Below are 12,963 nucleotides of genomic sequence, written 5' to 3'. Positions count from 1 at the left end.
ACAAGCAATTGGTGATTCATTATAACTAAAATATATATTACTGTGCCCTACTTGTAAATATTTGAAGCAGCTGCTGCTGCAGCAGCAAAAGTAGGCAAACCTTATGAACCAGAACCCCATAGCGTGCATAGAAACATAATTTAATTGACTACCTTGTGTCACATTTTTGTATATAGGTACACGGCGATCTTGATTTAAGCTTAATTCAAGCATAGTTGACAGGTGTTGATGCATGTGCAAGCAAGTCGGCGGTGTGTTCCATACATGCAGCTAATATCATTTGTATGCTAGATGTTCGTTTTTGCCCCTGGGATGATTGGCTTATGACAAGGAAACTCGGCATATGCGTCCTCGCTACCCTTGAGTTGGACATCGGCACAGGAAGTCATCCAGTTCTCGATTGCGAGACGCGTTGAAAGTCATTCCATTAACTTGTGGATGGAATTGAATGTACGCAGCATGTATTTACCCTGGTCGGCAGATTACTGCTGCCGACCAACTGTCATCGTCCAGGAGTATGGTCCTCCTGCCGAACTGCCAGAATTAAGACGCAATTGCGCGGGGCGCCGCCATTCGACAGCTTGATCAGCTCATCACTGCTCGTCTTGCTCTGCGGAACATGGGGGGACATCTGCCTGCAGGGCAACTGCCGTGTGTAACACCAGGCAAAGAGTACTCAGGGAGATGCCAAGGGAGCTGAACCCTTCTTACATTCCCTCCCCCCTCGAGCGAACGTCCTCGGGCGGCCCCGGGCATATCCCGTAGGATTTTAGTTGTTTGAGGTCCCGTAGGATCGTGTAATGTTGGTTATCGTGACATTTCGTCAGTCCCCGTCCGAGATGGGGCCTTTGTTTTTACTCAGCTGGTAGACTTCTCGCCCACCCGGGCATCCACCTTTGGGGTAAGAGTATGCCGCATCGTGCCTGGTGTGCAATTAATTCGCAACCGGATTCGATCTGGGGAGTTCCCACCTCCTAGCAATTCTCACCAATGTAACACCAGGCAAAGAGTACTCAGGGAGATGCCAAGGGAGCTGAACCCTTCTTACACTCTGTAAACTCCCAGGGAAGCGGCCACGCTGCATACACACCCACACACCCTAATCTAAGCATCAGCACCTTCCCACAACGCGCTTCACTCCATCCTTTACGGTGTTCGACATTTTTAAGTGCTTATTCCCCTCGCTCGATCACGCATTCCTTGCATTTGCCGCCAGTACCGGACTTATGCATTGACTGAACTGAACTAGGCCAAAACGCTCGGGGTCCCTGCCCGAAACATACATACATACATACATGCATAACGACCGACAACGCGGATGTGCAGTGCATGCATTTGCGACGTAGCATACATTAGGACAGGCCACTTAGTCGAGTCGCTGTCAGGTACTGTCAGCAAGCATATACCTTTTCCGTCCTACGTGCTCTATCTGGCCTTCTTAATTGGGCAAAGGTGATCATCAGTATTGTGCGGTGTATGGTACATACATACACAAATACGTACATACATACATATATACATGCGAATGCGGTGTTTTGCAACCCAAGTCCGAGCAATTCTGTTGTATGGCTGCCAGGCGTGGGGCCCTTTTGCGCTGGCAGAGGTCGTGGACAGGGCGGGAAGGCGGCGGGATAAAGCCAACCTTGCGGAGGGCATGTTCGAAGCCTGTTTGAAGGATAGTGCAGTCCAGCTGCAGATTTTATTCATGAGGCAGGTAGTGGGGACGGCACGGCCATCCCACAGGCTGTTGTACGCGGAGCTGGCTGAACTCCCCTTACAATATTACATGGTGAAGCAGATTCTCCGTTTCTGGAGCCGCCTTCAAAAACAAGTGGGATCCATCGCTCATGCAGTTTTACGGCAGGAGATAACCGATGCCCTGACCAACCCGGAATGGGAGGGTTGGGGAATCTCAATGTTACGACTGTTTTCCTTCTTGGAGTGCAACATTTGGAGCGGAATACCGCAAGAAGTCGTGGGGGTAAAGGAGCGTGTTGACTGGTTGTTGAGTAGACCTCTACCAGAAGGAGCGATAATAACGGCACTAAGAGAGCGTTTGATGAGCGGCTGGGACCATACGCGTCTGACTGTCTTGCCAGAGGAGTACCCATCAGATGGGAAGCAACCGGGAGTGCAAATGGCGAAGTATAAGCACTGGATGGGNCTGCCCTTTTCGGGAGCCGCAGCCGTCATGTGGCCAGCACATGCTAAGGTTTTCATTCCTCGTTTAGCACATCGTAAGCTAATGCAGTTTCGTTTATGTTGCTGGGCTTTGGAGGCGAACAGAGCACGAAGGGGCAAGTACCATGTTCCCAGGGGGCAGCGGTTTTGCCACTGTTGTGGTCCTAATAGCCGAATTGAGGATGAAAAACACGTGTTATTGGAATGCCCAGCCTATAATGATATTCGTGCTGAAGAGGGATTCGATCATCAACAGAGTATGTTGGAGGCCATGCAATGGGAACCCGCACGCCTGGCGAGGATGTTGGAACGTATGTGGGCTCACCGAAACTCAATTACCCCCTTTGGACGCTAGTCTGGGCTGATGTGCGGTTTTTTTTTCCTTTTCTCCGTGGCTTTTAGGCGTTGTAGTATTGCCCTTGGGCCTTCGGCTCGTATGGGTAGTCTTACAGGTATGGGGTCACGCACCCCCAACCATGTAACACACACACACACATATATACATACACGATCCGATTGATTAAACCCCGATAAACTTTAGGTATCATGTTGATGGGTTGGCATAAGCTCCGAGCTTACGAAAGGTGTGAGTCACACCTTTCTTTCAAGATTCGCATCGTGTGCGTTCGTACGTCACGTTGGATAGACACGCAAGTGCGTCCAAGCGATGCCGAAAGAAGCTTTAAAAATGCACGCATACGCATGAATGAAAAAACATCATCATTAATCAATCTGATTTGGGGTGGCACAGAGGTATCGAACATTCCGGTGCACCGGTAGTGAGCATATGCACAGGCTGATGCCCGGTGGCCCGGTGCTCAGCTTGCTCCATCGTGCTCAGGCCGCTAGTCGGTCCCAAACTTTTAAACATAACAAACATGCTAATAACGCGTCCTACAAACTTCCTAAACTCAAGAAATTAGTACCCCCGGAGTTTAGCACAGACTTCACCGGTGCACCGGTTATGAGAGTGCCAGCTCATTCCTCACGTGCTCCGCGGTCAGCCTGGGTCAGTGCAAGACCAGGTAGCGCCTCTCATCAGCAGCAACACTGGGGCACGACCTACCCACTGAGCATGCTCACCACGGGTGCACCGGTGAAGTCTGTTGGGGGGTACTAATTTCTTGAGTTTAGAAGGTTGGTTGGACGCGTTATTAGCATGTTAATATGTTTTGAAAGTTTGGGACCGACTAGCGCCCTGAGCACGGTGGAGCAAGCTGAGCACCGGGCCACGTAATTTACCGGTGCGCCGGGCATCAGCCTGTGCATGCTCACTACCCACTGATCGTAGTCACGTATAAAGAAGATCGCTTATACGGCGCACCGGCATGTTTGTTAACTGTGTCACTTATCAAATACTTTCTAGCGTGTGCCCTTCTTACATACTAATTGTATCCAAATTACTCCAAAAGTATATGTCGTGGAAAAGCAAGACAGAGACATGTGGAAGCAAACAAAGCCCAATAAATAATCAGCAGACCACACAAGAAATCAGGGAGAAACCGCAACATGTAGCAAAACCTTGCGATCATCAGGAAAAGAGAGAGAGAATAGACACTAAGCGCCCGCCCCTGCGCTGTGTTTCGGCCTGGTCAGGGCCCCCGGTGCTCAACCTCACTTGAGACGAGCCGCCCACAGTGTAACACCCCACCAACTAGGCACACCTCCATGTCATCTGCCGCCGTCTGATAAAAAATTGATATTCCATAGAGCGAGCCCTGGTCTAATGAATATGGACTACTGTCCATCCTATTACTAAACCAGGGTGCGATCTTAAGACGACCAAAACTATTACAGGCGTGCCATAATATAAAAGATTATGACCTCGCTCGCCCATTAAACTTAAAAAAAGAACAAAAAAGCAGCGTACAGCTTGTCGCGATAATAATCGCCATGCAAGCGCGGATGGAGCGAGGCCTCCGAACAGCAGAGAAAGCAAAGATATCACCGAACATATCACTCATTAGCAATAAGTGAAAAGAGAGAGATCGAAACAAGTGAAAAGAGAGATTTAGCGGGTCGAGCAGATTCTACGCCACGTCGGCCCCTGCCGGGGCACTTCCTGTCCGCATGTGTTCCGCATGCACACACGCACGTACGTGTACATCCCGCGCCTACCGAGCACGTGCTCCGCCCCATCTGTCCAAGACAACCAAGCTCCTCGCTCCTATGCCCACTGGGCGAGGTTGCCATCGCGCCCAAGCAACCCAGATCGCCTCCCCTTGCCATCCAGCCGCATTCCAGGGCGCGTCCATGATGCCGTGCTCGCATCAATTCCTTGTACCATCATTACCGACCAATTACCTTGTGCCATCACAGGCGGTACGACATGTTTGTAGTAAACCACCATCTACCCATCTAAAGCTCCTACATATCCACCCGCCTGCTGCAGGCAAACTAAACATGTGGCGAACGAACCACGACGCGTGCTTACGATGAGCACATACATGCATGCAAGCATACAAGACAAGTGCCCATTACAAATAATCACAATGGACGGTCGTGTGCATGTGCGCCATGAATTGGATGCCTGCGTCTTATGAGTGAAGAGGATGCCAACCAACAAACAACTCGACCCCGCCGCTGCTGCCCAGCGGTGCAGGTGAGCGCCGCCGCTGGCCTGCTTCATGCACAACTGCTGCTGTGTTCGCACACCCCCTCTCACCTCTCACACGTATGTATGTCCTTTTTGGAGAGCCCTAGGCTGCTGACCCTTGGAGCCCTCTCAGGGCTCGTATGGGCCCGTTACACGTCCGGAGAGTAACGCAACTCCAGGAGGTGTAACACACACACACACACAGACACACACACATGTACTTAAAACACGCAAACCTATGTGTTTTTACACCACATCACGCAATAAGAATGGTGCTAACACCATTCCGGCCATCCACTAAGCAAGTGGCGCGGCTGAATGATGCCTGACCCGTGATGATGTGCTGCCGTGTGGTGCTATATATTCGAGCGTTGTTACTATTACACTCGTCCGATTGCACTGCACCAACCAGGGCGTCCTCACGAAGGCTTCCTCACCTGCATTTGCATGTGCGTATGTGTATATATAATACCTACCATATGCATTTTCGTCTCTTAGCACTACTCCGTTCATTCTATTCTTCGTCGCGTGTGTCGAGCTGAGAATTGCTGCAGCAAGTAGCAAGCACGCAATGTACTCTATCATCCTCTGTATTACACACCAGCAGGCACTCTCTCACACATACACACAAAACAACACGCGTACAGACATGCACTGTGTCGCCCGGCAGCTACGCCTCCAAAGCAAGTCATCACCGCATATGACTCGGGTGATCCGGTCCAACCGCAACCTGAATGGCCGTCTGGCCGCTGCTGCTCACCCCGCTGCTGCTGGTGCTCATGCCGGAGCGCACTGCCGGGGCTACGGTACCCCGAGACTTCGGCTCCGACGAAACCGGCGGAGGCATTTGCATGGCAGCCGAAGCATCCAGAGTTCCGACCCCAAACCTGCCCGCCATCCTGTCGCTGGCCGTACCGAACCCGTTGCCCGGAGCAGCTACCTGTATGGCAGGCAGGTACGGCATCCCCGTCCCTGCTGCCACTGCCCCGGCTTTCGTAACAGCCACAGGCGCTGCTAACCGATGAGCGCCAAGATCTCGGAGCCAAGAATCAACTAGCAGAATGAGGCCCATGACGATCGCCACTGGAACGACCCACGGGACGACGGGTCCGCGGTACACCATGTCACGATGTAGGACGATGCCTGTAAGTACGGCACACCAAGCCACCAGGGTACAGGCACGGCCTCCGAGCTTGTGTACGGGATTCCAGACGAATTCCCGCATCTTGGTGCCGGGGTCGGGTCGTACGAAGGCCAGGATGACCTGTAGTGCCGCAAGCCCCGCTACCACATACCTGCGTGGGCGGGCGGATGCGGGGAAAAGATTGAGCGAATAACGGATATGAATTGACCGCGATGGTTAGACTGCGAATGTGTTTTTAATATCCAGTAGGCAAGCAGGCACGTAAACAGCCCCAAAGCACGACTCCACATTACACGAATGCGTGACCGCCCGTGTGTCATCAAAGCGCGCCCATGACGGGCCCACCTTGCTTGCCTTACATCATTCGAAACTTAGATTTACTTTCCGCACACGTCCTCCACCTCAAATGAACACAGGCAATTCCAACCCTAACGGAACGCTCCACCCACCCAATGGCTGCGTGCGTGAAGTGCAAGGAGTCTGACGAGCCTGGCCGGCGAAAATACGCCATCGCCAAAACGAAGCCCACAGCGAAGGTCCCAAAGCCGCCTAGCTGCATGCCTATATGGGTCCAATACCACAGCGCCTTGCCGCCAACTTGCCGTCCATCGAACAGCCACCTGAGGATTTTGACGAGCGAGAATTATATTATTATAAGAATTTTAGTTTTAATTAAAGGAATTTATTTAGTTTTAATTGTAATGATTTACCGAAGAGCGAATACCATCGACGGACATGCATACATACGTGTGCTTACATGCAGAGGCGAGGACAAAACGTTGCGACATAAGCTTTTGCCTGCTGTTCTGAACATCAAATAGGAAGGCCGCTGTATGCTGACAGAGAAAACTGTTTAAAATGCGCTCAGTGCGTCCTCCCTGACATTCGCCCATCATCTATTTAGGGATCCTTCAATCCTTACCTTCCCATTCACTTTCCCCCCTTTTTAAATCCTCGAGTCCGGTTGCATGGGCCCCCCCCCACGGCCCCATACCCAAATCGTACCTATGTGCGGGCACCATGGCCCCGATCGGCAGCAGCAGCACCCAGGCAATCGTCATCAGCACACCATGCGCCAGTACGGCAGCACGGCGACGGTTAGAGACCACGTCCAGCTCCGTGACCACTCCGGAACGCAGATCCACAAGCCCGCCTCCGAAGCCGTCCGCCGGGTGCTCAACCAGGCCGTCCTCAGGACTGACTGCCCAGCTGTACTTGAGAACGCCCTGTCGGTACGTACACATCCCAAGACTTACAATCCTGAACTTTGAATTTAATCATTAATAACACTAATTGATCTCTTATTAACAAGACTCAATTTCCTATAGATAAATCTATCGGACGACGTTTGACTGGTTCGATTCGTTTTTTTTAATGCTCGCCCCTAGAAAGGCCCCCTACCCTCGATCCCTCTTCGAATCCCGGTAGCCCTAATTTTACGAAGCATTATATCCAATACAAAATACATAACATAAAAAGCTTTGCTATTGAAGTACATCAACAGGAAGGGTAAGGACATCCTTCCTGGGTGTCTTTTATTGGGGGGATGTGCAGCACTGTGTGCCCGTTGTATCAGGCTACGAAGCGGGGCATTACGGCAGATCTTTTCCTGGGCATGCTACCATCAGATGTGGCGCCTGCGCACTTGCCTGTTGAGAAGATTCAAGGTCCAGTAAGCGCGACGAGCTCTTGGCCCGGGGATCCGAAACCGCGCGGCTAAAGCACATCGTGGTATAGGGTTTCGGGGCTGCGTCACCGGGGCCGGCTCGCTTCTCCTCCACCACTGCAGCCCCGATCGCCCAACTGGGACTCACGACGTCCGCGGCCGTCATCTCGTACGACGTCACGTGGTAGGTATTCACGACTCCGCGACCGTCGGCGTTCACCCACCTGCATTTACATACATGCATACCCAGTAGGTGCCTTGGCGTATCACTCCTAGCAGAATGGCTCTTAAACAAGAGAACGGACAAATTAGGGACACGTCAAAGGCAAGGCGCGCCCCAGCACAGTTCAACGAGTTGCCCTCTGCTGCTTGGGATTTGCAAACTGGTGATATCCCTTCGTTGCGGGGTAGTGATGGTGTTGTTGTTGGTGGTGGTGGGATCGGCCGGCTGGGAGCGGAGCTCCCAGTGAAAGCTGCTGGATATGCCTTTTTGGGTGTCGCAATATGTGGTCATAAAAATTTGAACCTTTCAGCTTCAAGGTGCGTTCCAAGGTATTTCCAACGCATTTCCGGTGCCATATTTCGGGGCTTTTGGCGGCCTCGCAAATGTCGAGCCCCTAGGTAGGCTGACAACTACTCCCCAGCAGCATCGAGCGCCCCGTCTTAAGTGCCTACTGGGGGCTTGAGCTTGGACTTCATAGGACCCACCCGAGGATTACATCAGCGTCGTACATCCGTGCTGCATTTTCCGGGAAACCCAGGGACACGTAGCCGCCTACTGCCGCCTCCACAGCAAAATGCACCAACTTCCCCAGCTCCTGTTGCTGCTGCTGCGTTTTGCTGATAATGTCGCTGCTGCCTGTCCCCGTACATTTATTAGATGGAGGCACGGAACCGCCGATCGTCCAATGTACAATCACCTTCCCTAGAGCTTTAGAGCAGGCGTAGCCGAGAGTGGACACCTCACAGGCAGCTGGCGGAGCGGGCGGCTGCGGAGGGGTGGGAAGCGAGGGTGGATCCATCATAAAGTCAACCAATTGGCGCGGGGCGTACGGCGGCCTAGGAGGAGCCGGAGGACGTCGTGGCGGGCGTGGAGAAGGCGGAGCGTCTGGCGATAGCGGTGGCGGCGGCAACGGACTTGGTGGGGGCGGTGGAGGCGGCGGCGGCGGCGGGGGCAGCGACGGAGGCAACGAGGGCGGCAGAGGAGATGAAGGCGGCGGTGGTGAAGGCAATGGTGAAGGCGGTATAGGTAGCGGCAATGACGTCGGTCGAGGGTTCGCGGGCGGCTCGAAGGGCGCATTGACGTTCCGTGGTTGTGAGGGGGGGAGAGGTGGGAAGGGAAGAGGCGCGGATGGCGGTGACGGCTGTGGCGGCGGCGACAGCGGTGACGGAGGCGAAGGCAGCGGCGGCCTTGGCGATGGTCTTGGGGGCAGCGGCAGTGGAGATCGTGGCGGCGGGCGTGGCGGCGGCGGTCCCGTCGGCCTGCATGCCGGTGCTGCGCAAGCTGGATCAACCATCACAGTCCAGTTCGACACCCTGCATGATACAACGTTCGCCGTCAGTCGCGGGGAAGAGGCGGTACAGCTAATACACACGCGAGTAGCTGTGCAGCTATGCGGAAGTGTAGCAGAGCAACTGATAGACAGCTAAGCAAGTGCAGAGTAAAAACCAACCAATGGGACCCTTAACAGGGGTACTTGGACAGGGTCATGGTTATTGTGCAGACTCCCCGCCACGGCCAGCTAGCTCATCCGCCCGCTCACATGACATTGGAGTAGCCGCAGTTCGTCAAGCACTCGTGCGTTGCAGAAGACGATTTCAACACCACCGTCCTCCCTGCCGCATTGCACGGCAGTCTCAATTGTACATCGTACGACGAGAAAATCTCTTCATCAGGCTGCAGCAGCACATTCGGGAGCGTCCGATGTCAGTTAAAGGTAGTTAGGTAGGTTTGCAGGTAGGTCAATAAGTAGGTAGGTAGGTAGGTTGGTTGGTGGGTTGCCAAAAGGAGGAGTAGGTAGGTAATTAACTGAGGCTGGCGAGTGCATGTAAGTCACGCAGCGAGATCCGCACAGCATGAAACAGCCGAGTCCCCACCGTGAATCTGCTGGTTACCCCAGCAACCCGATACGGTAGGACCTTGCTGGTGCGCCCACTGTACGTTACCTACAGCTGCACCCACACGACCGCAGAGACAGAACTCCACGAAATGTAAATTTCCCAACTCCCCACCAAGACATGTAAACACACGCGGACCACATGGCCTCCACACCTCAATGTAGCCCGGCAGCGTGTTGCTGTGAGGTGCTAGGATTATGCGGTTCTCGCAGCGAGGGTCCCGAAAGTACCCTAACTCCCAGTCCTGGCCGGAAGGGCTGTGAACGGTGCCCAAGGTGCTCGTTAACAGCGCCCGCCGCTTGTCGGGAGCGCCGTTGCGAGCCGTGTAGGAGACCTGTGAATAAAGAGGCGAGAAAGCGATAGACAAAGCCAGAAATTTTGAGCGCTTTACGCTTACTCGCCAGCTCGTGAAGGCGCCATCAGGTTTGGAGGTAATACTCATTACTGTTCTTAAACTTATTAAGTTTTGAATCAAATTAAATAAAAATTTAGTTATTTGGTAATAGAGCCCCTCATCGGTCGACTGGCAGCCTGCTTACCGTGATGGTGTGCGCGTGACCCGGACACAGGCGGCTATCGAGCAGTTCGCCGCCGAGATACGCTGTCCAGGCCGTTCCAATCGGATCCGGGACAACAAACCAGTGGTGTGGATACACCTCCGCCCTAGTGGGGTGGTCATGGCAACTGGTAAAGTCTTCGATGAGGTCTGGATAAGAATACGTCCGGCGAGTGAGCGCTGCAAGCTGCAGCAGCAGCAGCGGCACGGCCCCTAGGTACCACATGTCCAGAGTGCGTCGCCGTTCGAGTTTATTTCGCATTTGCGGAAATGCATGCAGGTTAATTGACATCATACTTGAATTTTTCGGGCAGCAGCATACATCATCACACGAACGAACTATCAATAAACTAGCATTCTTACCTGCAATTCATCAGGCTATATAATCATTATACCTGACACATGTATTAGAACTTTTCTTCAGTCTGTCAACATGTGCGGTCGTGTGTCTCAGCCATAAAGGCACGCGCTGGCACGTGTCGACCCGGACGTTGCTTGCCGCCTTTGCCATGAATGACCCTTTGTTGCTAATTCCCTATTCTTGCTGCAAAGCAACGTACGATAATATAGTCAATTTTGCACTAAGAGCTGTACAATTGCCACAGATTCGTAACCATTTGTCTCTTTTGCTGGCGTTGTAGGCATATCCACATCGCATACCAAGGTAAAATTTTAAAGCCTTCTTCCGCACGGCGTTCCTTTGGTTGCGCATTGCGATTTGCCTGGGTCGTTTGTTTGTCGGTTGTTCGACTGCTTCGTCCAGTCAACCGTCGGAAACCTACGCAGTGAAAGGCGGATAGCGTGGTAAGATCCGCTGCTCCTCCATTTCTGCATAAGTCCTTGCACTCATGTGAGTGGCCGCGGGCTTGAAAGACAGACATTTTTCCTTACATGGGCGAACAATGCGCCAGGAACGAATGACCAACAGCCGCATCCGCCCGCATTTCGTCAGCCAACCTGCACGAAGTCCGATGCTGCCCAAATTCACGACGAGGGAATGCAGAACGCAACCATCCAATGCTATATTCGATCCATTGCTACTGCCCATGATAACGCTCTGACTTGCCAATCAAAAACGAACAAATAAAGGTTTCAAAAGCGTTTGCGGAAAACTCCTCCCTGCATTGCTCCAACATCTAAAGACACCTGACGTTCTGTGTCCACAGAAGTCCGGCAGAAGACGAACTCATAGCGGATATGTCTAACTAGCATGGCTACGGATGTGGGAAACATCAGATCCTCCCTGCAAAGCATGTCAACTAGCTAGCTGCAACGCCGGTCGAGCCGTAGCCGTTGGCACCTCGCTCCGTGGCATCCAATTCCTCAACCTCCTCAACGTCCGGTGTGGTGATCTTTTCCAACACGAGCTGCGCGACGCGATCGCCAACTTTGACTGCGACGTGCATGGAACACAGAAGGTAGTGTGAAATTTAAATGCTTTCAATTACTGGTGAAGTCCTAATGATAATATTGACCTAAGTGCGTTTGCAATAAGGTTCGAAGCTAAGGGGGACAAATATCTGATGGCATGTGCACATGTTGATATGCGAGGCACGTATTGCAGAAGGCCCAGCAAGGGAGACCTACAGCGGATTACAGTCAAGGGATGTGGCTCTTGAGGCGGAAGGGATTCTGAGTCAGCACATACCGGGGAAGTCCGTGTCTGAATGGTTGAAGAGGAGGACGCCGACGTTGCCTCGATAGTCCTCGTCAATGACGCCCGCACCAGTATCGATGAAGTTCTTGGCGGCCAGGCCCGAACGCGGAGCAACACGTCCATAGGTGCCCTTGGGAACGCGGATGGAGATGTCCGTCTTGACGAGCGCCTTCCCGCGAGCGGGGATGACCGTGTCCTCCGCGCTACGAATGCCAACCAGGATCGGAAGACGTTGGACAATTGCGATGGTTTTAGACTCTTCCAGGCCTTTTACCTTGACAAATCGTATCCAGCTGCTCCCGCGGAACCTCGCTTTGGCAGCGTTGCCTTGTCCGACAGCTTCTTAACAAGCAGCTTTTCCTCGCCTTCTATCCGTGGCATTTTTGCGGGCTTGCCAGACGACAATGGCGCATCCCTGGTAACGTTTTCGTTGCTCTCAGCAAGAATCTCCATCGCTATTCGTTTAAGAGCACAGCACAGCTGGCGCTTGTAGAGAAGCTGTGGAATCGAAATCTTACAATAGCCTAACTTCATAGCTTTCATTTTATCGCACAGCGAAATGTTTCCCCGCGCATATCACGTGGCTCCGGAGCAAGTCCGCTCGTTTGGTTGTCCTTGCGCGGCCTGGGGCCAGCACTTCAAATTTTGCACGGTACGGCAACAATTAAAAAGGGTTGATATAAGAGTTAGCTGGTATGCACTCTCGTAATACTCTCGTATTGAAGCAAGACCCTTCTTACTAAGCTGTCTTTCGCTCGTCACATTTGGCGTTCGGCCACCCATACTCACAATTAGTATAATTATTACAATGTTGTAGTAATTCATCACAAACGTGCGTCATGGTTGACGCAAAGACACGTCTTCTCCTGGAAGACTTGAACACAGATTCTCCTTGGTTGTTTCGGGTTGCATATCCGGCCTGTCCCGTCCGGCGAACCCATAGCTACTATAAAACTAAACGATATGTCAGAACGCGCATTACGGCTTGCAAGAAGCTAGTTTTAATGCGTCCTTAACTTGCAGAGCCTCCGAAACATACCTGCGT

The 12,963-nt window shown here is 52.6% G+C and overlaps 2 protein-coding genes across 2 annotated transcripts; both read right to left on the bottom strand.

Moving 5' to 3' along the window:
• Positions 1–5,393: 5,393 nt before the first annotated feature.
• VOLCADRAFT_121209 (uncharacterized protein) lies at positions 5,394–10,487 on the bottom strand (the record flags this gene model as incomplete). Its single annotated transcript, XM_002953601.1, has 8 exons — positions 5,394–6,072; positions 6,371–6,541; positions 6,927–7,147; positions 7,736–7,811; positions 8,296–8,646; positions 9,351–9,484; positions 9,860–10,039; positions 10,245–10,487. The coding sequence occupies 8 exons, from the start codon at positions 10,485–10,487 to the stop codon at positions 5,469–5,471; spliced, it is 1,980 nt and encodes a 659-aa protein (XP_002953647.1). The 3' UTR covers positions 5,394–5,468.
• Positions 10,488–11,133: 646 nt separating this feature from the next.
• VOLCADRAFT_109897 (uncharacterized protein) lies at positions 11,134–12,514 on the bottom strand. The gene is made up of 3 exons (XM_002953600.1): positions 12,193–12,514; positions 11,910–12,121; positions 11,134–11,654 (listed from the first exon to the last, which is right to left on the bottom strand). The coding sequence occupies exons 1-3, from the start codon at positions 12,459–12,461 to the stop codon at positions 11,521–11,523; spliced, it is 615 nt and encodes a 204-aa protein (XP_002953646.1). The 5' UTR covers positions 12,462–12,514; the 3' UTR covers positions 11,134–11,520.
• Between the last annotated feature and the right edge of the window lie 449 nt (positions 12,515–12,963).

This window comes from Volvox carteri (genome assembly GCF_000143455.1).
Source record: "Volvox carteri f. nagariensis unplaced genomic scaffold VOLCAscaffold_37, whole genome shotgun sequence".
In the NCBI taxonomy this organism is placed as follows: Eukaryota; Viridiplantae; Chlorophyta; class Chlorophyceae; order Chlamydomonadales; family Volvocaceae; genus Volvox; species Volvox carteri.
Note: the sequence above shows the minus strand (reverse complement) of the source record. Positions and strands in the feature narration are given on the sequence as shown.